This window comes from Pseudorca crassidens, chromosome 20, assembly GCF_039906515.1.
Source record: "Pseudorca crassidens isolate mPseCra1 chromosome 20, mPseCra1.hap1, whole genome shotgun sequence".
Lineage (NCBI taxonomy): Eukaryota > Metazoa > Chordata > Mammalia > Artiodactyla > Delphinidae > Pseudorca > Pseudorca crassidens.
Genome location: NC_090315.1, coordinates 32,232,498 through 32,257,733, shown reverse-complemented (window position 1 = coordinate 32,257,733; position 25,236 = coordinate 32,232,498). Strand labels below are relative to the sequence as shown.

General features: G+C 45.7%; 1 protein-coding gene across 5 annotated transcripts in view; it reads right to left on the bottom strand.

Annotated features, from left to right (window-relative positions):
- Positions 1 to 10,282: 10,282 nt before the first annotated feature.
- The window catches only part of FTO (FTO alpha-ketoglutarate dependent dioxygenase), a 375,649-nt gene continuing 360,695 nt past the window's right edge, over positions 10,283 to 25,236 (bottom strand). For 4 of the 5 annotated variants that reach the window (XM_067719388.1, XM_067719387.1, XM_067719384.1 and 1 more), the window contains one exon: positions 10,283 to 12,649. In XM_067719388.1, the coding sequence (XP_067575489.1) occupies positions 12,496 to 12,649 (154 nt within the window). In that variant the 3' untranslated portion in view covers positions 10,283 to 12,495. The remainder of the gene's footprint in view (positions 12,650 to 25,236) is intronic. The other variant, XM_067719386.1, reaches the window with a different exon arrangement.

Genomic DNA, 25,236 nt, shown 5'->3' with positions numbered 1-25,236 from the left:
TTTTTTTTTTTTTTGGCAGTACGCGGGCCTCTTGCTGTTGTGGCGTCTCCCATTGTGGAGCACAGGCTCTGGACGCGCAGGCTCAGCGGCCATGGCTCACGGGCCCAGCCGCTCCGCGGCATGTGGGATCTTCCCAGACCGGGGCACAAACCCGCGTGCCCTGCATCGGCAGGCGGACTCTCAACCACTGCGCTACCAGGGAAGCCCAGTAGTCCCCTTTAACAGAAGGGAAGCTGGGGCACAGAGAGGTTAAGCAACTTGCCCATGGTCACACAGCTCTGTGTGTGTGTGTGTGTGTGTGTGTGTGTGTGTGTGTGTGTGTGTGTGTGTGTGTAGTGGAGGTCTGCTGGGACTGGAATCTGGGTATGATTTCCTCCAAAGCCCAGGTATCTAACCACTCTGCTATAAAGCATTGCTCTTATGTGGCAGTGGCTGGAAGTAACTCTGGCTCCTGCCTTTACCAGATCTGGTATCTTCTATGTTTGGTGGAACCAATAACTTGGATGGAATTGAGAATGGTGCCAAGGTCAACCTGGGAAAGAGAGGTTAAGTGCTCAGACTCTGGAGCTAGACTCCCTGGGTTGGAATCCTGTCTTTGCCAGCTACAAGCTGTGTGATCTGGGGCAAGTTATTTAGCCTCTCTGTGCCAAAATTTCCTCACCTGGAAAAATGGAATTAAACAATAGTAATTACCAGATGGGGTTGCTGTGAAAATTTTGTGAGACAGTCATGTGAAATACTTAGAACAGTGCCCGGCCCATATGGTAGTATTTTTTCTGGCCATGGGTTTCAAAGGACACAAGAGCACAGTCTAGGCCCGTGTATCCCAAATATGTTTGGTTAAAAGGTCATTTCAGATTATTAGATGTGCCTGTGATCTTGTCTGAAAGTCTCATCCAATGAATGGGGAGAGGGGTCTCCTTCCAGAAGGATTCATGAGGACATGGCAGCAATGCCCAAGGGAAGGCAGATCCCGAGGGATGGGTGTTGTTCTAAGGTACAAGCATGAGCGACCTATGAGTTTCAAGACTGCAGTCGCATCTTATGTACAAGAAATCATTTACAGTGACAATTACTCTTGAGAGTCCCCTCGGGAGGTGGCACATTGGAAACGGGCACACTACCTTTTATTTTGTCCAGCCTGGCCAGTTTTTTAAAATCTTTTTATTTGGGAATAATTATAGATTCACAAGAAGTTACCCCCAAAATATACAGGGGTTCCTCTGTGCTCTCTAGTCAGTTTCCCGGGATTGTAACACCTTTGATAACTGTAATACAATATCAAATTGCCCTATAATATCAAAACCAGGAAACTGATATTGCTACAGTCCACAGAGTTGATTCAGATTTCAATAGTTGTGTGTGCATGTGTGTAAACGGTTCTACACAATTTTATCCTGTGTGTAGACTCATGTGACCGCCCCCCACCAACAATCAAGATACAGAACTGTCCCATCACCACAAGTCTCCCCGTGCCGCTCTTCGATAGCCACTTCCCGTCCCTGACCTCGGGCAACCACCAATCTGCCTTCCACCTCTATACTTCTGTGCGTTTAAGGAGGTGATATAAGAAGTGGAATCATTTAGTTACATACATTTACAGCATATAACCATTTGAGATCGGATTTTTCCTTTTTTTTTTTTTTGCTCAGCATAATTCCCTGGAGATCCGTCCAAGCTGTGTGTGTATCCATAGTTTATTCCTTTTTTATTGCTTAGAAGTATTCCATGGCATGGATGTACCCAAGTTACACCCTTTGTAGTTTGTTTACAGTTTGGGGCTATTATGAATAAAGCTGCTATGAACAGTCATGTGCATTTTTTATTTTTCAGGGATAAATGATCAAGAGTATGATTGCTGGGTCATGTAGTAATTGTATGTTTCATTGTACAAAAAACTGCCCTACTGTTTTTCAGAGTGGCTGTACCATTTCACGTTCCCACCAGCAGCAGATGGTGCCGCAGCTTCTCCACATCCTTGCCGACACGTGGAGTTATCACTACTTTTAAATTTATAGCTGTTCCTGTAGGTGTGCAGTGGTTTAAATGGGCATTTCCCTGATAGCAGATGGTGTTGACTATCTTTCCATGGGCTTGTTTGCCACCCATACGTCCTCTCTGGTGAAATGTCTGGACAGTTTTTCCTACCATTGCTGGAATAGATCGTGGCTTGTTTCTAGAAGCCGTGAGGTACCTTCCCAAAAGAGGAAACAGGATTCTGGTCCCCCGTCTCCCCATGCTCCAGGCTACTCACTTACTGAGTGCCATTTGGGGATGGAATCTTTATGCTGTTTGCCCTTTTGTTCGTGTGTGTTTGCAATGCATGGAGAATTGAATTCTTGAGTAAATGTTTATGATGTGACACCACTGTAGAGTAGCCTTATGCCCCCAGGCCAATGGGATCTGAAGTTAATCTTACCAACCCAAGTTCAGTGCCCCAAGTCCGTGTCCACTGAACTCTTCCAGTCTTCCCTCAACCTCCATTGGCCAAGGCAGTTTGTCTTTTGTGATCTCTCTCTCACAGCTGCCCTGAGCCTGGATCCCTGTACTGAATGCTGTGCAGCTGGGCTGGACCCTGACCCCACATGGAGGGCTTGTCTGCTCCTTCCTGGGGGTGCTTCTTCTGCTCCCTTTAATCCTAGGCAGAAACGAGGCCCCCTATAATCCCTGCTGCCACGTCCCAGCCACCAGCTCAGATGCTTGGCTATCATGGCAGCGCCTGCTTGATCAAATGCCCTTTTGGGACACCAACTTTGCTGACCAAATTCTCCCCAGCTCCACCCCTTCTCAGCTTCATCCTCTTGCCTGCAGTTAAGTCCCACCAGGCTCAAGGCCAGCTCACCTAGACACAGGGCCAGAGCCATGGGAGAATTCAGGACGTGGTACAAAAATAGGTGTGGCTGGAACAAGGTGAGAAGTAAGATTTGGGAGATGAAGTTGGAAAGAGAGGGTGGGGGTAAATTTCAAATAGCCTTGTAAGCTGTGGCCAGAAAATCTTAGGGGAAGGGGGTCTGGGGGGAATTTTAAAGCAGAGGATGATAAGGACAGATTTTTTTTGCTCTAGCAAACAACCAGCCAGCAGTTGTTTATTGAGTACCTATTATGTGTCAGATAAAAGTTAGCTGGATTGATAGCTAATAAACATTAAATGCTCTGGGAGATATGAAGTGTTATTCTGAGTATTATGGAATATAATAAAATGGAAGCAAACATTGGCTCTCGTGAGCTCTGCCTTCTGCTATCTTATGGTTCAATATGGAAACCGAATTTGACAGGTGAAATAGTATTTATAAACACTCTGGTGACAGAACAAATGAAAATGATCCACAAATGAAAGTGGAGTGACTTACAAGTGACTCAGGGATTTAGGTGGCAAGAGAGGCAGCGTGACAGTAAAGACCCAGGGCATTCCTGGAGAGTTTGGACGGCAGGGGCAAAATGCAAAAGCTTTAAGGAAGTGAAAAGAACGGGACAGCACCCGGATGAAGGAGAAATCAATGGACAGCCAGGCTCACCTCGCAACTTCATTACAATCACAACGGCTGAACAAAAATGAGCGTTTGTGAATTCCTTCATAGAAACTCTAAGAGCCAGAGTCAACCACAGAATAAGCAGTAGTTGTGTTTTACTGACACTTTATAATGACACATTAGTCAGCCCTATAAGTTAGAAAGCATGGACCACCCCCCTGCTTCCCGCTACCCACCTTCAAAAAAAAAAAAAAAACCTGTAGACCAGATCACCACCTCTCCTAATGAGGCATTAGAATAATCTTAGCACTTTTACAGGAGCAGGAATGCTCGGGAGTGCTCAGAAAGATTCTCTACCTGTCCGTTCAGGGAAGATTGGGATGCAGCTCGCTCCCCTGAAGACCTGCCCTCTTTTGAGAGAAGTTGCCTGACCCTGAAAGGCAGGCAGCGGCTCCACCCTCTTGTGATGGCTTCCCCTGGTCCCCTCCCTGCATCACTCGGGCTCCTTTAATTCAGGAAGAGCCATGGGCTTTGCTCCTACCCTATTTTGTCCCTTAACGGTGTTGCCCTTGAATACTTTTTTCCACGTTGCTGTATAGAGAGTGGTCTTGGCATGAGTGTTTTGGTTGGGACACTATCATAAGATTTATCATCATCTTTCGTATGTGTTGAGTAATTACTAAGTACCAGATGTGTTGTGAACCACTTAACATGAAGGATCATAGGTGACAGAGCAGTCCTCTGAGCTAGGCTAAGGGTCAGCAAATCTTCTCGGTATAAGACCAGATAGTAAATATTTTAGCCTTTGTGTCTCTGCTACAAATGCTCAGTTCTGCCCTGGGAGTGCAAAAGCAGCCATGGATAGATAATATGTAAACAAACAAGTGTAGCTGTGTTCCAGTAAAACTTTATTTATAAAAACAGGCGGTGGGCCAGATTTGGCAGTGGGCCATAATTTGCTGACTCCTGCTCTAGAATTTACTATGGTGACTTTTGCTTGACCTGCCAGTGTTTGGGATGCTAAAACTTGGCCTCTGATTTTAGTTTCCTGCACCATAAATTCCAATGGCTTTTTGGGTAGTTAATATCACCAAAATTTTGTGGACCTTTGTGGCCCAAGAGAAAAAAAATTAATGGCACATAAACTGTTTTCCAGACTCATAAAATTTCTCCTTTCTGGGCTGCAACTGGAAGGGTAGGCCATTCTTGTACTTGTAAAGAAGGTAGAACCACTTTCTTCTTCCACATACTTTAGGTTTATTTGGGAGGTGGGTTTAAGAATGTTCATATTCTTCCCAAACCTCAAGATATATCAGAAACTTGAAAACCCATTTCTGTAATTCTTAAATAACTTAATTTCTCTCATCCGGGCTTTAATTGCCTCATCTGTAAAATGGGCGCAAAGTACAAAAACTTTTATTTGGGCTACATGTCTTTGCAAATATGGTAACTGTTGCTTCTTTGACTAAAATACTCTTTTATTCTCAGGCTCTGTATTAAAATAAGCAAGGGGACTGAGACCAGAAATTCTGGTTAAGAATGGGACTTTGAGGACAGAACCTCGTGCTCCTAGCACAGAGTCTGGTATTTAGGACGGAATCACTGAGTGTTTGTTGGAAGAATCCATTTTGGCTAAGGCACAGAAGGGTCAACCTACCAAGAGATGGCGATATGGCAGCCAAAGGTGGGCTCTTCCACCTTCCACTTAACATACGATGCCCCAGCCAGGATGCCCTGACACGGTCACACTTCTGTTGCTTTGTGCTGGACACAGACTTTTGCTGGCCCAAGGCTGTCAAATTCACTTCGATTTTGGCTTCAACTGGGGCTTCGTGCTTTCAGGAGAATTTCCCACACCGCCTTTCACTCGAGATCGTTGGCAGGGACGCCTCTCCCATTCTGCACGCACAGCTCACTTAGTGGGCACAAAGAAATGGGAGAAAGCTCGGGGAGAAAAAAAGAAAAAACCCAACCCAACCCAGTCTAAACCTTGGGAAATCTACCGGGGTCTGCATCTCTTTAAAAACTATACACAGACATTTCTGGTCGAAGTGAAACCATGCTTTTTGCAGAGGACTGGAGACAGTAAATGAAGCCTTAGTCATACACAGTTAGTTTCAAACTTACGTTGCCACTCACAGGGAGAAATCAATATACCGTATATTAAAAACAATCACCGCGGCCTTTAAATGATCCAATAGCTTAGCTTTGAATGCATTCAAGCTAATGGGGGCTTTAATGGCTTCTGACAGATCATTCCATTGATCAAGAGGCATGTATGAAATACGCTGCCTACTAAACTCTGTTTTGATTTCGAGAAAAGAAAACTAAACGTCCATGGTAAACAGGGCTTGATTGTTCAGTGTTCACTGAGAGCCCTCTCAGCCTGACCCTGGTCGGGAGCAGAGGAGGGAAGGACAATGGGAATCCTATATACCTGGCTTGCTTCTTTCCTGACTCTAATCAAGGCGTAATCAACTGGAAATCTCTGTCTGAAGAGCTGGGGGCAGGGGCGGGAGGGTGACCAGAGGTACTGTTTTCTGTGTTGGATGAGTTACGATCAGGAGTTTGAGTTGCCCTGAGAAATTGACTCAGCCCTTTCAGGGCTCCGGGGTTGGTAGGTTAACTGCGCTTGCTCCAAAGTGAAAAACTGAATACACTGTTTGAAAGGATAAAAAGCGCTTTCAGTTGGGGAAGGCAGATTTGCAGGGAAAAAATGAAAGTCTGCTCCCTGCATCCGTGCGTCCCGAGGCCCCAAGATTACTTTAGCAAGGGCTGAACACTCCTTGACTCACGAAAGGTGTTTTCGCGGGGTGCGTGGTGTCTGAAAAAATTTTAGAAGAGGCCTTAACAATACTCTTTGAGACTATTCTTGTGCAAGAGCAGCGACGCTCTGGCCCAAAAGGGAGCCGTAGGTCACTAAGTGTCAGACTGGCCTGGCCTGATCAGAAGTGATAAACGGACGCCAACTCTTCCATTACGCACCCAAATGAAACTGGTCTCACAAAATAAATAATAATAACCCTCCTTCCTTGGATTTGCCTAGGGTTTTGGTGTTTACAAAGTCCTTCCAAATGTTGTCCCCGTCCGGAGAGGTGCTGGCTTCACAGCGCCCGTATTTCCTGTCAGTTTCATGCAGCTTGCAGACCCTCTCTCTCGTGTCTCGGACGCTGGGAAGGGCAAGCAAGGGTACCTTTGAAAGTGGCATCACTAAAGGCTAGCTCATCTGTGGTCTCTGTTTAATCTTTAATATGAGTGGGGAGCAGCTTCCTGTGGCAGTCACTAACCTAGTGGGTTGGGATTACTCTGAGCACGCAGGGTCCGGAACCACTGGGCTTTTCCTAAACTTCCGGTAGAATGGCCTTGACCTTTTGGTCCCCATCTGTGGGGCACAGTGCTGTCCTAAGCCTGCACTTCCCATCTCTCAGCAGGAAGCCTCAGCACTTTACCAGATTAAAAACAACGGGAAAACCCTCACGCTAGAAGCGCTTATTTGTACTGGTGCCATGTTTAGTCAGTAGCTTTTGTAAAATTGATGAATTTTGTCTAAAGGCAAGTGCAGACAGGCAAACAGATCTGTATCTGCTGTTATCCATTTAGCTTGACACACATGTGCGGGGGATCTACTTTACCTCGATTCTTTCAGGACTGATGAAAAGAAAATGCAAGCAAAGTCACAAACTGCATCATTGGAAAAGAATCACTGAATCGGATGCTGGGAGTTAATTAATGCTTCCCTCCCCTGCAAATAGACTGACCCTGGTACTTAGACATTCAGAGTCAATAAACAATTGTTGAACACAGATCATCCATTAAAAGGTGACGGCAAGAATTTTTAAAGCAAATCTAAAATTGCAAACGGTGACCTAATCCTGTTGTAGTAATGGGGAGTATGAAGGCATCATTTTTCAGAGTATCTCATTTATAAAAAGGTCCACGCCATCTGCCGAGAGACAAATGGAAGCTGTGAGAAGCAAATGGGATAGAATGGGATGGTAACATATTGTTCTGGTACTAAGTAGGAGACACAATGTGAATCATCGCGGTGAGAGAACAGTCCAACGAGCTAGGCGTTACAGAAACAAAGACTGAATCACAGAGAGGTCAAGTGATTTGCCCGGGTAATGAAGCTACAACTGTTATCACAGGAAACTGGGATAATAATCATTAGAGCTGGTATTTCACTGAAGACCGGTATATGCCAGGCACAGCTGGAGGCATTTTATGCACACATCAACTATTTAACCTTCACGACGACCTTAGGTGGTAGACACACTACTATTATCCCCGTTTTGCAGACAAGAAGACAAAGGCTTGAAAGGGAGGCTGGCCTTAGGACCACATACAGAACAAGGACTCTGCAACCAAAAGCTTCTCCTGCCACCCAGGAATCAGAAGATTCTGAAAACCTGATCAATGGTGATGGGAAAGATAGAGCAGGGGTGCCAAGGGGACTAGTTTTCATCGTGGGAGGAGGATTTGGGCCTGATACCTGGAAGATCAATCGATCGATTGTGTTGCCTTGACAGGGTACTGGGAGAAAGGAAGGGGCGCTGTCCCGTGAGAACAGGGGCTGATGGGATGAAGGATGGTGGGGCAGCCCTGTTCAGGAACCAGGCTGGGGTGAGGTCTGGTCCTTCCAAGCTGCAGCACAGGGTCTGGGGGCGCTCACCCTTTCTCCTTGTTAATAAGGGAGAAACGAGAAACAGACCCTTTGGACCTTTCCTGGAGTTCCCCAGCAGACTGGGAATCTACTGGGGTCGCTTGGGTAAGCGAGAGAGCCAGGTGTATTCCTTTTCCTGACAATCCCTGGAATCGGCTCCCCAAAAGCAGCAGCAGCCATGGACACCCTGGCCATCATGCCGGAAATCATCCCTGGCCGCCTCTCTGGCCTCTCCCCTTCCCTGGCCCAGCCTCTCAAAGCTGCCGGGCTCTCCCTGCAGCCGCAATCACTACAACACTCTTGGGCCTTCCCTCCCCCTTTATGGTTGTCAAATTGATTTCACCACCGAGATACCTATGGCTCCCAATGAAACTTAATTAAAAATACCATTTAATCACAAAGTAACAAAGGCAAACTGGATAAACAGCGTTACCACTTCAGTGCATTTTAATCTGCGCTGCTCCTATCCTTCTCAATCTGTTTGGATGAGAATTGCCTTTTCAAATAAGAATCCCCGTCTTCCATGGGCTTGCCTCTGACAGATGTCCAAAATAAACAGTATTTAGCGTGGCATAGGTCCAAATGTATGCAATTTGCCCAGTGGTAAAATCAGCCTTAACTAGAGCAGGGAAAAAAAAAAAAGTTGCATTCAAAAATACCTTCCCTCGAAACACACACACACGAACCTACTGAATGTGGAGTGTCCGTTCAATAGGGTCAATGGAATATCATTTCTAGCATCCCTCGATTCGTTTAGTGATGGATTTGGAAGCTTATTACTAAAATCGTGTCCCGAGCGATGCCATGACCCCGCCCTCTCTTCTGTCTAGTGAACTCCCCTGGGCCGAGGCTGCCCGTGAAAGCAGGTGGGGTGGGTGCAGAGCTGTGGGGAAGCAAAAGGAGGATGGGGTACCACCTCATGCACTCAGAGGGTCCGGCGGGACATCTTCCCCATCTCAAGATCTGGCCCGAGGATGCGGGAAACTCCCAGTTAGAAAGCAGTGCCTTTGGACTGAGACCCTTTGGAATCCAGACAGCAGCCAGAGCGATCATCTAAAAGCAAAAGAATCTCACATCAAGTTATTCCCACCCCTCCCCCATAGAGCCCTCGTGTTTCTTGGGGTGTTTGACATCAAATCCAAAGGCGGGTCCTCCTCCTCTCCAGCTGCATCTCCCTCACTCTCCCCTGTTTCTCTATTTCGGCCATAGTGGTCCTTTTTCTTCCTTGAACATCCTGCTCTAAGCACCTTCCAGCCTCGGGCCTTCGTCCCCCACTGTCGCCTTTCCTGGGAAGCTCTTCCCCCGTTACCCTCATTTCCCTGACCTCCTAATCCAAGCCACCCTTCCTCAGTCCCCAGGTACACCCCGCGTACCACAAAAAAAAAAAAAAAGAAGGGTTTGTGGGAGGGGAAGTCAGTAGCATCTTAGTGCAAAGGGATCTACCTCCTCAGATTACTTTTCTGAAGATAGCTGGGACTGAGGGATGCGGAAGCCTTACAGGAAGCAGTGGGGACCGCTGACTCAAGGTGGTCCCGGGGCAAAGCTTCCCTCTCCTCCACCATACCCATGGCCCATGTCCCAGGGAAAGTCCTTTACTAGTTCACAGGGGAGGAGTAGGAACTGGGCTGTCAGCAACCCCAGCAGCCCCTTTTTTTTGTTTGTTTTTGCGGTACATGGGCCTCTCACTGTTGTGGCCTCTCCTGTTGCGGAGCACAGGCTCTGGACGCCCAGGCTCAGCGGCCATGGCTCACGGGCCCAGCCGCTCCGCGGCGTGTGGGATCTTCCCGGACCGGGGCATGAACCCGTGTCCCCTGCGTCGGCAGGCGGACTCTCAACCACTGCGCCACCAGGGAAGCCCCCCTTTTTGTAAATCATCTCTTGCCCTTCCTCCTTCTACCCACCTGAAACTTCCTCAGAGAGTGTATGTAACCCTTAAACACAATGAGCTCATGCTTAGTGAAAGCCACCAGTTCTTCTGAGCAAACGTGATCTCACCTTTCGGATTCACTCCTGGAAGTGGCTTCTCCAACCCCTGGCTCTTCCCCCACCTGCAGGACTCCGAGGACTCTCTCCACCTGGGCGCCCCCCAGGCCAAGGAAGCAGGCCCACCTGCTGGTGTGCAAGGAGAAAATAGCAGGACCTCTCTTGGTTTCTTATCTCATCCTTTCAGTATTTTTATTGTTTATGCATGTTTTATGATGTACATGACCTATTGGTACAAGCAGTCCACAAATATAGCTCGATAGTAATACACATATATGGGGGTAAGCACTCAACATTATTATTCATTTCTACTCTAGGGATGCAAGCAAGCAGGTCTGGAGGGTGCCGACACGAAGGCGTAACGCCAGTCAGGTTCACAATAAATGGTAATTGGGAGCAACGGGGGCCACAGAGGGTTCACGCCCTGCCTGAGAGGACGCTACCTAGCTCTTTGCCATGCCAGGATGGAGGCCTAGGGCTGCCAGATGTTCTGAATTCTGAAGAGGATGCACACATTTTTATTTTACATGAAATCTCCCAATTTTTGAATATTGGCACCTAGTGAACTATGACAAGGAAGAGACACTGGGGGGGTGAAATAGAACACTAGGCTAGATGGTCCCAAGGCTGCCCAGCCGGTGACTTCTGCGTGCCCTGCACTCCTTACCTACGTGATTTCATTTCATCTCTCCCACAACCCTGAGAGGCAGCGCTTCATCGTTCACTGACGGGGAGACTGAGGCTTAAAGACATCAGGGAATTCATCCAGTGTCTACGAAGAGTCTCAAGATGAGGAAACCCCGCCTGCTTTGTGTGACGTGAACTCCCTGGGGTTGACTCCATGTGAATGAGCCCATACCTTGAACCAGCGAGATTCTGCTGGCGGGAGAGAGCCTGGTTCTCAGCGCACCTCTCAAGGGGCAAAAAAGCTCCTCAGCTTTCCAACTACTGCAAACAACTACAAAGAAGGTGACAGGCTGGGGAGAGGGGCTAACTATTCTCATGATTTCCAGGGTCACCAAAGGTCGGGAGCCAGGCCCAAAAGGGAGAGGTGGGTTCAGGGCACCACAAGACAAAACTGGCACCAAGATTGAGGAAGGGAGGGGAAAATGCCTACAGCAGGTCACTTACTGACATATAATAATACTAATATTTACTGGGTATTTAACTATGTGTCAGATATTGTTCTAAGTCTGCAGCTAAGTTATTTCATTTCATCTCCGCCTTATGAGTTGGTGCCTATAGTATCCCCATTATACAGATGAGAAAACCAAGGCACAGTAACACACCAAAAGTCACAAGCTACTGGGCATTTAGATCCAGGCACTCGAAAACCAAAGCCCAAGTTTTAACCTCTTCATCGTCTCTCTGGTGCCCTGACATCATCAGGATGGGCACTAGGGTTCTTCAAGCCTCAATGCTACCCATCGTTATGTGCGAACGGGGGAATTACGAAACAACATGTAGTGTGCTGGCTAAAATCAGGAAGCAATGTAAATAGGACTGTGTCTCTTTCATTAGATCAGGGAAACTTCCTCAAGACAGGATGTCAACTTTATTTTAATCTTCAACACTGCTCCATTCTTATGTGCAGAGTACAGGGCTCATAACCCAGGCTGTCCTAGAGAAGGGAAAGAGGCTACTCTTCAACGAGGCATTTCTCTTTTAATTTATTTCGCCTGTGGGGAGAGCAGCTACAGAGAACGCGAAAACAGAATCTCCCGCTCTCAAACTTTTGATAGAAGTGCTGTCTGGGAGGGCTTTCTACAATGATGAAAATGTTCTGTGTCCAATACAGCAGTCACTAGCCACACATAGCTACTAAGCACTTGAAATGTGGCTCGTGCAACTGAGGAACTGAATTTTTAATTACGATTAAAATGGAATTTAAATTTAAGGAGCCCCATCTACCTAGTGGCTACCATACTGAACAGCGTAGCCTCTACAGGGTGTGGTGAGAAAATGGGCTAAATGTCTCTAAATTCGGTCTTCCCCTAGACGGCCTGAGAGCCATCCCCTGCAGAGTCTCTGCAAAGGTTTGGGAAGGAGGAAAGTAGGTTAGGTTTTGCCACAGGCCAGGCTCACCTTGGTCGCTTCTCAGGCATTGGGAGTGGAATGGCTCACATTAAAAATCCAAGTGGAGAACAGCCTTGGGGGTTGGAGGTTCTTGTTTAATACCAAATCACTATAACCCTGTGTCACTTTTAAACATTTTAATATTCATGGGCTCCATTCCCTAGCTGTTTCCAACTGGGACCCAGGGTCTACAATCCCAAGGCCCAGTCTACCCATAATCCCCTTGCCTAAGCCCATGCCAAGGTTGGAGGAGAGAAGTCAAAGACAGCCTTTGCTCCTCCACCTAAGACTTGTGCTCTTTCTCTAGGGTCTGGCTTCCAGAAGCAGACCCCTGAGTTCGGAAATGATATCTGTGAGATCAAACGGCAGAGGCATCGAAGGATCATCCTTTTCCCAATACGGCCGGCACTCTGGCTTCTGATCCGCGGGTAGAGTTCGGGCAATTCGGGACTGGCACCTGCAAGAGGAAGAACAGGCAGTTTACCCCTGGGAGGAAATGCCTGGAAGACCCAAACTCATGGGCAACTTGGGGCGACCTTGCCAAGTGCCCCAGTGACGATCCGCTATGACGGTGGCGATGATACACAAGGGTGAGTTTGGGCGGCAGAAAGCAGGTGTGTTTATAAGAAGGAAGAATTGTTCTTTATGGTGCTGGAACGTCTTTATTTTTTCCACTGCCCAGATCTGTATTACCTCTAATGGCTTTGTAGAAGCCAATCATCGGGGAAATTCAGTTACTCTGCCTTTAAAATGGTGAATTATTTTTTCATTATCTCGACTGTTATTTAAAGTGTGTGATTAAGCCATTATCAGATTTAACTGTTTGCGGGATTTCCATGTATTACTAGATTACTGGGAAAGATTAAATTGAATTTACTGCATTAAAACATCCAAGAATAGATTAAACAATATTACAGACCGGGATTGACTTTGGAGATCCCAGAGATTTACAAGTGTCCCAGCCTGCTGTGCTCAGAAAAAGGCACTCCAAGGAGAGACCGATTTATAAGGATATATGCAAATAGAGGTTAATAATCATTTCCACTGATGAATAGGTGGAGAAAACTTCCACAAAATTAAATTAAGAGGCTAGCAAGAGTGACTCCCTAAGGAAAACACTTAAATCACGGTTTTTATTAAATGGATTATTCATCAATAGTAGAGAAATTAATTATCATACGCAACTAAATTATAGCCTCGTAGGAAGAAAGTTGGGGCGACATCATCGCACCCTGGCAGGCATCTACCTTGCCGAAAGACCACAGCTTACTGGAAATTGGTCTGGGAAAACTCAGTGGCTTTGGCTTTATGTATCTGAAAAGTGATGATCAGACAGAAGAAAACACAAATTGCAATAAGAAACGAACAGTTTCTCTACTCTCTTGGAGCACGTGGCGGTGACAGTGCATGCACCAAAAAGAAATACTCTGAGTACATCTGGGAGAGCTGCGTGGTCCTTCCCCACCCCACCTGACCTTCTTGGCATTGTTCTCTAAATCAATTAAAAAGGGGTCCTACCCATACTCTGTCTTCCGTGTAGGACCAACTATGATGAAGAGATCAAAGAATGGACCATCCTGGACCTATTTCCAAGCCTGACGGTCGAGCAGGCTCCTAACTAAAGGACATCTTCTCCTCTGGGGAATTATTAATGGTGAGGGGATCCCCATGGGAAAACATACTTCAACTTTACACCTATTTTCTCGGGTGGTTAATTGCTATCCTGGCATCCTGTGCACTCAATCCGTCGTACATTACACATAACATTCCAATATATCTTCAGCTCTCCGCATCGGGCCCTGATAATAGCGTCTGTTAACATGCACTAAGTACTATTATGTAGCACATCACTTCATAAATAATAAGATTAGCTGACCTCAGGGCCCCAAGAAGAGTAATGTGTTTAAATGTTCTCATTATTTATTTAAAACAAGAATTAAAGCAACAGAAGCTGCTTTTGACAATCCTCTTAGCATAAATATTAAACTGTTTGCACTGATAAGCCCACACAGAACTGAAGAACAGAGGCACGTTCTGCAGAGTACTTAATAATAATAGGTGTTTTGAGATGTTGCCCCTCACTGCAGTGGGTGCATCTCTGCAGTTCTACAGACAGTCTCTAAATCACATGAAAGGGCTGGGGGAAATTAATATTCAAGGGAAGCTGCGACTAATTACAAAGGAACTCTGCAAAGCTTTTTAAATTGTTCTTTCTCTCTGCCTCAGAATCAGAGGGTAAGGCTCAATTTACCAGGTAGGGAGAGTTATTCCAAATTGAGCCTTTCCATCTCACGGCGGGTAAACGATCTGTGCACACACTACCCTGGCTGGCAGATTAAAGGGCTGTGATAAGTGCTGATCCACCTCGAATAGCATAAGGTTTGTCAAAAGTCAACAGAGATGCTTTTTCACCTGGCAGTGCGTTTTGCCCCCTTATTTTGAGAAAGTATTAAAAATGGTAACACCTGCTGCAGAAGTTCGCTTACACTTGTATTGTACAAGCTTCCCAAGCCCACCCAGTTTTCTTTTGGGTGAAGTTGCTCTGATTTTCTACTGTTCTTCCCATGGAAGGACTGGCCGGTGTGGGTACTACCTCCTTCTCATGCCGGCCCTGAGAGGCTAGGAGCTGTGCGTACCCACTGCTTCCCTCTGGGCTAGAGCTAGAACCCCTTGTTTGGTCTCTTCAGGGCCTTAATTCAGGTCTTTCAAGATCACTTTAAAGCTCTTCCTTTAATGCCCAGCGCTCCTCGCCAGTTTCTCAATGGTCACGACTGCGCCCCACAGAAGGCTTGCTGTTGAGGTAATGCATTCGCCTGCAAGGAAGCACAGTCGCCCCCAACTCAAAGCACATTGTCCAATTCAACATCATGCCGGACGGTGGGACTGAAAAAGAAAAGGCTTGAGAATGACTTGAAGGCGTATCTCCCTTTAGGTTTCAATTTCTCCTCTTCAATTCCCTCATTCTGCCTCTCTTCCATCTTAATTTCCTAAGATGGGGAAGCACAGTGGTAAAGACGTTCTCCGGACACCAGGAGCTGCTGCTTCCCTGGGGCATGACATCTTGGGCAAACTTCTTAACCTCACCAAGCCTCAGTTTCTTACTTGTCATATGGGAATACTGATGACAGTGATGACGATGACAGTACATGACTTATGGGCTTGTTGTGGAGGTTACATGGATTAACACATGAGAAGTACTTAGCACAGTGCCTGGCACATAGGGAGCCCTCAGTAATTATTAAATACTATTGTTGCTATCGTTACTTCTACTACGAGTGCCAGTGACAATGGGAGATGCCAACAAGAGGGCTGCCTATTGTACCTGTGACTGTCCCCTCCCTTCAGCTAACTGACTGGGTGGCCTAGTCCACCAGTTCAGCTAACTGGACTGGGGGCAGCTCTGGAGAACCAGAAGCAGCTCTTTCTGGCTTGAAGCAGATTGAGCCTGGGGCTGAATCCCATCACAATGTGACGTTCCAGGACGCCGAGGCTTATGTGTTCAAGCTGCTACAACTCTCCAGTGACAGGCGAAAATGCTCAGATTCAGAAAGACTTAGCAGTTGCTCCTGAAGACCCAGAATTCATAACAGGTGCTGTCGTTGGACTGTCTGAGCGGCAGTTGTTTCAGGTTGACTTGGCATTTCTCGGAAATAAAGTTGGATTGTTTCTCAGCACGCATGCTCTGTAGCTCTCGCCAAATCAAGGGGCCCTGAGTTCTCTTAGGAAATGTTTTAGGAGTCCTGATGGTGGTGGACACTGGCTGTCTTGTGTCTTTTCCCAAGTTTCCCACAAAGAAGATTCTAAGTTTCCTGTGGGGAATCCATCCCATCCCTACGCTTGGCCACGTGGTTTGAGTGAGATTGGCCCCACCTCTACAGCCAGGGAAGAGCCTTGACTGGTTTGATCTAATCAGCACATCCTACTCTCCCAGCCACAGGGAGGAGGTTAGGGGAGGCACGTGACCCTCTCCAGGGCAAGACTGAGAGAGTAAATCAAAGGACTGGTCTGGGAACTAAGGGAAAAGGCTTTCTTATCGCCTGGCCTGCGAACTATTAGGATACGTGATCTGGAACCACCATAGTCATTTTGCTACCATGCAGCAAGGGGCTGGGTCCTGGGTGATACGGTTTGAGTAGCTGGATTGAGTCTCACCTGAAGCTAGGTATGCCTAGACTTTTTCAGTTGCACGAGTTTGTTATTGTTTGAGTTCGGTTTTTCTGTCACTTGCGACCCAAAGAGTCCTGGCTGATATGCCGGCCATGCGTCCCACCCCTCGGTGCCCTCCTGCCTTCTACAACATCCACTGCAGTGGCCCTGCCTGCCAGGTGCATGTTGATGGTCCTCTCTCCAAACTGAGATGCTGCTGATACAGTGCAGAGATCATGTGAAAGCATGAAATCCCTGGCTTTTGTTTTCGATTCCAATAATATTTCCATTGGGGACAAATTTCTACCCAGAAAACAAGAGTGCGCTGGTGTCATCCACACTGGCCTTTGTGCAAAAATAAGCCAGGGCTTCCCTGGTGGCGCAGTGGTTGAGGGTCTGCCTGCCAATGCAGGGGACACGGGTTCATGCCCCGGTCCGGGAGGATCCCACATGCCGCGGAGCGGCTGGGCCCATGAGCCATGGCCGCTGAGCCTGCGCGTCCGGAACCTGTGCTCCGCAACTGGAGAGGCCACAACGGTGAGAGGCCCGTGTACCGCAAAAAAAAAAAAATAATAATAAAATAAAATAAAAATAAAAATAAGCCAGTTTTAATGACCAGAGCTGGATGACCTTTCTAAAGAAAGTTAAAAAAATTTCCCTAAAAATTTCTTTATCAAGGATAGCAGATCATTCTGAGCGCAGACAAACAGTAAGAAACTCAGCTAAACAGTAAGGAAGCTACAGTTTCCCCTTTCAACCTTGTGCTCTCTACTCCCATCCTAAAGGGTTAACAAATAAACTCAGATCTACTCAGAAAACCCTGTTCCTTTTATGCGGCATTGCAAGGGGAGCTATGGAAAATAATATATGCTTCATCTCTCTCCCTCCCAAATTCACATTATTTCAATTCAAAGGACTCTGTAGCTACCCTCAAAACTCTTGCTACTTGGGAGTGGTTCTCCCTGAATGACCTAGTGACGTAACAGGAAGCAGTTGAAAGGTGTCACGTCGGCTGGCCTGTCAGCCGACTGTCCAGAGGTTCCCCTCCTCTCCTCTCCCAGGTGTAACTCACGCAGGGCCCCACTGCCTGCTGATTCCCCCAGGGCTACACTTACATTTGGAGGATGAGGACCGCAGCTACATTAGTGAACACTGGTCGCCATGCTGAAATTAACCACTTTAGCTAAAGTGTGTGTTAATTATGGGTATGCAAGTAGTCAATAAAAGGTTAATGCAAGAGCCAGAGAATAAATTTCTTCCCTTATTGCATCACTTCACAGACTAAATGACTAACATTATACTTTGTGTTTTTAATCAATAGGTTTTACAGTAATGTGCTGGCCATCGATTTTAAGAAAACATGTACGGTCTTCCTCCTCGTCCCTAAATTTTGCAACAAATAAAGAAGGACAGGTAACATTTCCATTACTCTTGATGAAATGATAAAGATTTTGGGAGAAATGGTTCCTGCTAAAAGATTCATTGGGACAAACAGGCGTTAAAAAAAAAAAAAAAGTAGTGCTTCCCTGGTGGCGCAGTGGTTGAGAATCTGCCTGCTAATGCAGGGGACATGGGTTCTGAGCCCTGGTCTGGGAAGATACCACATGCCACGGAGCAACTAGGCCCGTGAGCCACAACTACTGAGCCTGCGCGTCTGGAGCTTGTGCTCCGCAACAAGAGAGGCCGCAACAGTGAGAGGCCCGCGCACCGCGATGAAGAGTGGCCCCTGCTTGCCACAACTAGAGAAAGCCCTCGCGCAGAAACGAAGTTGCAACATAGCCAAAAATAAAAATAAATAAATTTTTAAAAAAAGTACAAAAAACTAGAACTTGATGGAGAAATATTACCAAGCACAGGCCATTGAGGAGACAAAAAAAATGAACTCCTAAGAGAGAATTCTTTAATGTGAAAGAAGAGAGTAACTCCTGATTAAAATAAGTACATTCCATACATTGTTTAAGCGTCTCGAAGAATCTTAATATGCAGCACTGATTTATTCAATTTTCACAATAACCTGAGAGAGATGGGGAGGCAGGTACCTGAACCACATTTGACGTGAGGGCTGCCTTTCCCCAGATTAATCCAATGGCAGGTGGGAGAGCGGGGCTGCGCAGACCCTGGACATCTGGCTGGCTGTCCTTTCCACCACATTCCATCTTTCTCATGGATTCCCATTTGGACCAAAATGGGTGCTATCCCCTGATTACTTAGCTATTCTTGCCAAACGTAGATATTCAGGAGATTCCAAACCATTTCCGGGGAAAGAAAGGAGCAAAATGCTTTTTTTTTCATGTTCCTGTGACAATAATTACAGCAAATGACTGACAAAACTTTCTCTTCATTCTAATGACTCTGAGGTTCTCATAGCGTAAGCATCTATCATCTATAGAAGTAAAAGATACATCTTCATCTTTTAAGAGCATAAACTACTTCTAATTATACAGTCATCCCCCAGTATTTTCAGGGGACTCGTGCCAGGACCCCCAGTTTGCATACCAAAATCCGTGGATGCTCAAATCCCTTCCAGTTGGCCCTCCGTATCCTTGGGTTCTGTATCCACAGATACAGAGGGCTGACTATATTTATTGAAAAAAACCCCATGTATAAGGGGACCTTCTTAGTTCAAATTTACTCAAGGGTCAACTGTATTCCTGGAGTGACCCTGAGAAAAACCTCACAACCTCTTACTTTCCTCAACTGTTACACGAAGTTCATGTTTCCCTGGTTCACTGGACTTTGTGAAGATAAAAATTAAATAATATATATAAAAATATAAAAGCCTTTTAAAATATGTAGAGTACTGCACAAATGTAGCCCTTTCCTATGTGACACAAGTTCTATTTTTAAAACACAGCAGATTAGGCAACATTGGCCGGGGGCGTGTAATGCTTAAAAATAAGTGTGGAAAAAAAAAGAATAAAATATGTGCAACCAGATAATGAAATATCACACAGCCCTTAAAAAGAATGCATTAAAAAAAATAAGTGTGAAAGACATCACACTTTCTTTTTAAGATTTTTTTTTTTTTGATGTGGACCATTTTAAAAGTCTTTATTGAATTTGTTACAATATTGCTTCTGTTTTTTATGTTTTGGTTTTTTGGCCACGAGGCATGTGGGATCTTAGTTCCCTGACCAGGGATTGAACCCACACTCCCTGCATTGGAAGGCGAAGTCTTAACCACTGGACCGCCAGGAAAGTTCCAAAAGACTAGAGCAATTTAGACTCACAACTTCATCAGAAAATATCCAGTCTTCTCCAAGTCAGAGTATTTTTCTGGAATTTTCACTTACAGTGAGGAGTTGACTGTCATCCTGGTTCATGTCAAACAGAAGGCTGTTTTAGGGTATCAGCCACATCACAATACATTCCCTCAAACGGTGTAAACCAGCACCAAGGCTTAAGAGGCTTCACTCAAGTAGAAAACCCTGATGTGATATCACATCAAATCTACGTTTAACCTGCAAGACGCAACTGCCAGGACCAGCATGAAGAAAGTGGGAAATAATGATGTAAAGGGGCAACAATCTCAATGGGCTTCTATGCTGTGGAGGGAGCTCTAGACCAATGTGGGACCTGCATGTTCTCCGTTCTTAGGTTCTCTGGGCCCAGTAAAATCATAGCATCTTGCCACACAGAGTTATTCCAATATTTAAAAGAGAAGTATTGGGGCTTCCCTGGTGGCACAGTGGTTAAGAATCTGCCTGCCAATGCAGGGGACACGAGTTCGAGCCCTGGTCCAGGAAAATCCCACATGCCACGGAGCAACTAAGCCCGTGAGCCACCACTACTGAGCCCATGCGCTGCAACTACTGAAGCCCATGTGCCTAGAGCCTGTGCTCCGCAACAAGAAGCCCATGCACCGCAACGAAGAGTAGTCCCCGCTCGCCACAACTAGAGAAAACCCGCACGCAGCAATGAAGACACAATGCAGCCAAAAATAAGTAAATTTATATATATATAAAAAGAAGTATTTTTTCATATAACACGGGATCTAACTCCCTAATAGTACTTTATGTACCATTTAAGGGATTCCGTGAATAATTCTGACTCTCCATGATGTCTACATTAAACACCACATTTCAAATCTCACTTGGAGTAAGAGGCTACTCCATTGTACTGTTTTTCATGGTCTCACCAGACTTTGTTCCAAATAATCTGTCTTAGAGGTGAGGCGAGCATGCAGACCTGTTTATAATCATCTACCCTTGAGACTTTAAATGCTTTGAAAAGAGAAGAGTGAGTGAACGAATTTATAATTTGTCTTCTTGGACTTTGTGTTACTGCCATCATGGCTCTGTGGACAACCTGACAAAGAAAGAGCTGCCCTGTCATACGAATCACGATGGTCTACTTTGACTGAGGTGGTTGTATGAAATCAGCTTGTTTGATTTGTATAACTCAGTTTACCTACTGCAGAACCACTAAGCAAAACCAACTCCTGAGTGAGGTCCAACAAAGGACACTCTCACTTTCTCTTTCAAAGGCTTTTAACCTCTTGCCTCTGACTCACATGTTAATGTTCTCAGATCAGTAAAGTCAACACACATCAGAGTGAGGAAAAGCCACACTTTGGCCCATGGGTCAGCTCTTTTTGGGGGGGATGGGGTGGGTCAATACACCTTTTTAGCAGGTACTATTTTTTCAGCCATGACCACTCGAGAAGCTTGACTCGACTTAACTTCTGGTTATTTAAAAATCTACTTTTGGCTTCACATTTCAGGGAAGAAGGGAGAAGCCTGATAGAAGAGCTTGCTTAGCTGCTCTAAAAGCCAAATATCCCCCAAATGCTTTTGAATACCAGGATAATGCCATTCAGCCATCTGGATAACCAGCCATTTTGCAAGAAATCATTGTGCTGTTCAGTCTGGATAAACCCTGCTGTCTAGATCTCAGTCAATCAATCAGCATGGTGTGGAGTACCTACTGTGAACCTATACTGTTCCCTCGTTGGGAGGAGAAGGGAGCAGCACAGAGAACAGCCCAGGCCAAGCCCAGCTGCTGCAAATAACTGTGCTCTCCACATTTGTTTGGAACTCACCATTTTCCATGTAAATAATGGTTCTCATCGCTCCTAATTCTTCTCCTCAACACCAGTATTACCTATAATTTCTCTGAAATATAATATTAATATATTATATAGTCCAGTGGCCATGAATAGCAAGGTGTCTGGTTTTGTTTAAGGAAAATGAACATTTAGAGTTCCTACTTGGGATCCAAGAAGGAATTTCCTTTGACCAGGGTTCCCTGTCCTCCTAGCATATGGAAGCAGGGCTTTGTCCCACTCCAGGTCACCGCTAATAGCTCCTCTGACCTGTGGCAAAGACTCCACCAGAGAAGAGAGGCCCCTGGGGTGAGAGGTAAGGTGCTCAGATAGTACCTCCAAGGGGTCAAGAGATGAAGAGACAAGGTCACAAGACCTCTTACTGGTCTAAAAATCAGGGACACTTTTTGGTAACAGAATGGCTCATAGTCATCTCTGTTCTTTCTTTCGGGGTCCAGGGGGATGCCATGCCCTTCTCCCTTCTACTGTACTATCTGCACCTTCTTTAGGGTTTCTTCCCAACCTACGTAATTATATTGTGTAATCCTCACATCTCCTTGCCGTTCTGCCCTTATAAGTTTTTCAGAGGTTTTTGTTGCTATGGGAGATACTATAAAGCAATTCTCTCGTGCCAATGCCTCCCTGATGACATCTCCTCTCAGACCAAAGGAATAGTAATAAGGCTGATAGAAACATTAAAAATAGCCCATCATATCTACTAAGTGTCAGGCACTGTATAAGTCTTCTAATTAAACGTATGTCCTCAAATGGAAAATGGAGGTCCAGAGGATTAAATAGCTTGTCCAATTCACAGCTAAAGAAAGGATAGAGTCAGGATTTGGCAAAATTGTCTGATTCCTAATCTCAAGCTCTTTGTACTGTTCCAAAATACAGACATCAAGAGAATCAGTTTGGGTCCTGGTTATAAACAGTTTTCCAAAGGCACCTAGCCCCAAGCTAGACTCCCGGGAGGAGGGTCCTGTCCATGTGAATTTTCACAAGTGATTCTTCAGACTGAGCCAGTTTGCGAAAACATGCACCATCTCAACCTACCACAAAGGACCACAAAGATGCTGAAGGTGGTATGTGGGTGGGTGGGGGGGACACGTGGGTGTCTTTGGGTCCACAGAGGACTCACATTAAACTCACCTCCCTTTCAGAGGACACCAGGCTCACGGTCAGTTCTTGTAGACCTGCAACGTGGCTCCGTAAGTAGGTAACTGGTGACTTCACAAGGTCTGGCACAGAGAACAGTACTCCTGGAGTCCCTCCCCCTACTTCAGGGACTCCAGCAGGCCCGTGGAACCACTTAACATCGGAGACTGCTTGGCCCAACACGGGGGTGTAAATCCAGGAGGTAAAGAGTTGAGAACAATTTTATCCCCAGGTTCATTTGTCAGCTTGTCAGTTACATAATGAGAGTGATGAATGGGCTACCTTGACAGCTGAACATTTAGGAGCTGCTGACCTTTGATCTCTGGTCACATGATAGGGTCATCTGAAACTTGCATGACTTCTACCTGGCCAAGGGTAACAATATAAAGGTCAAATCGGCTGGACGATTATATGAATCAAGTCTGAGGCAGCTTGGTTGGGAGTTTTAAGAGAGGCCGGGTTGGGTTCCCCAGCACACAAAGCTATGGAACCACTGCAGAAAGGTGCTCAACAAAAGATATACAATTTCAAAGCAGTCTAGAGTAACTTTCCTTGCAAGGGAATAGAATGAACTCATTATTTTTAAAGGGCAACAATGAAAACAAACACTTTGGAAGAAAATATATTCTGCCAGTGCCTCTGCCGTTGGGAGGGAAGCATACAGGCATATGACTTAATGAGTAATATTAATGCTATACCTGCAACATGGCAGAAGGTCCAATTTGATGCAATTATTGGAACAAAATCCCCACTGGGTAGTATCAAGCCCTCCTTTCAGCCATAGAATACGGTCTCTCCTCCATCCTCTGTCAGCACGGTACCCCACAAAGGACCATGATTGACAAAAGATAACCCTTTCCAAATTTCGTGACTTCCCTGTTGCTTGAAACTTAAGCAAAGTTTGCACAGGACAGTCTCAAACTTCAGAAAGATTCCAGAATAACTTACAATCAGAAATTCAAGGCAGCTGTGATTTTCAGATGCACTATACCATTTAAAAAAATGTTTCTTCTTGCAAACCTGAAGACTTTTGCTTTTTGATTACTTGGTTAAATTCCATTTACTCAGAATCAGATAACAGTAGGCACAGAGGTAATGAATACGGTTATGAAAATGAAAGCTAAGAGGCCAACGCCATTGATTTCCAGAATCCAGAAACTTCATAACCCATGAAAGAAGCAGACGTTACAGAGAAATCTGATTTACATCAAGAGCTTGTTTTCTACAAAGGATTTTCCCCTGCAAAGTCAAAGACCGATGGACAAACTTCCACTGGAGCAAAATCCATTCCTACTCTTGAGAGACGAGCAAAGCAAAGGACAGTGGCTTACCGAATAAAAGGCCAGCTGTTCTGACTCTGGAACACTCATTTGAGCTGCAAGCTGTGAAATAAATTTGAGTCGATGGTCCTCCCATCTGCTCACCTGTCAGTCTGTTTCCACTGTGCTGCTGTTTTTAGAAATACTTCCAAGTAACCTGCTTAATTGGTTTTTGGATGCCGGGAAGCATCTCCCAAGTTTATTTTAACCTTATACAGAACACGAAGCTACTGGGCCTTTGTTTCTTTTCTCTCCTTTAAGAACATTCACTAATAGGTCAAGAGCACTTACAAAGAACACTTGGTGGAGCCGCAAACCAAAGGGGTGGGGGGCAGTCCAAATGAGGAATTAGAGAGAAAATGGTGGGTCAAAGCAGAATGTCAATTGATCAAGGGCATCCCAGTCTTCTGAAGAATTTCTGCTTTGCACCCGTTTAAAGACCGAGTCCAAGTCAAAATTCTTACAATAGTCCACAAGTCGCTTCGTGACCTACGGCTTCCCCGCCCCGGTCATCCCCCATCCTCTGGCCTCTCCTTCCACTTGTCCCATTACTCACTTTGCTCCAGTCGTATTGGCTGATTTGCTCTTCCTTGAACAGGCAAAGGTATTCCAGAGCGCTCAAATACCTGCTGTTTCTTCAGCCTCGAACACTCTTCCCCTAAGATATCCATGTGGCTCGCTCCCCTATTACTTCAGGTCACCACTTAAACATAATCCAATCAGTAAGGCCTTCCTTGACTATCTTACGTAAGACAGCAGCATCTCCCCTTCCTACCTACCCAACCCAGCACTCCCCACTCCCCATCTTCTTTTCCTGCCCCATTTTTCTCCACAACACTTGATACCATCTAGAGTGTGTGTGTGCGTGTGTGTGTGTGTTAGATAAGCTCCCTGAAGGCAGGGATCTCTGCTGTACTCACTGCTATATCCTCCAAGCCTAGAGTCTGCCCCATTGTAGCCACAGTAAATACGGTGCGATGCACAGATGACTGAAAGCAACTTGCGTCTGAACTTCCAACTGTACTTCCTTAAGGCAGGACTAATCTCTCTGCAATATCACCAGTTTTATGATAAAGACAGTAAATGCAAAGGCACAACCAAAGGAGAAATAATAACAGTATCTCATCCATGGACAAAAAGGATGAGATGGTAGGAATAAAATTGGTCTGGGAACTCAAGACCCAGCTCCACCACTACCCTATCCTGTGACCTTGGGCAAAACCTGGACTTTCTTGGCCATCAGTACTCAGATCTGTAAAATGAAAGGTTGGGTTAGACAACCCCTGAGGTTCTTCCCATCTTTTAAAAACTGGGATTTTGCATATAAATATTATGGTTTACCTTCACATACCTTATCTCATGTGACCCTCACTACTAGGG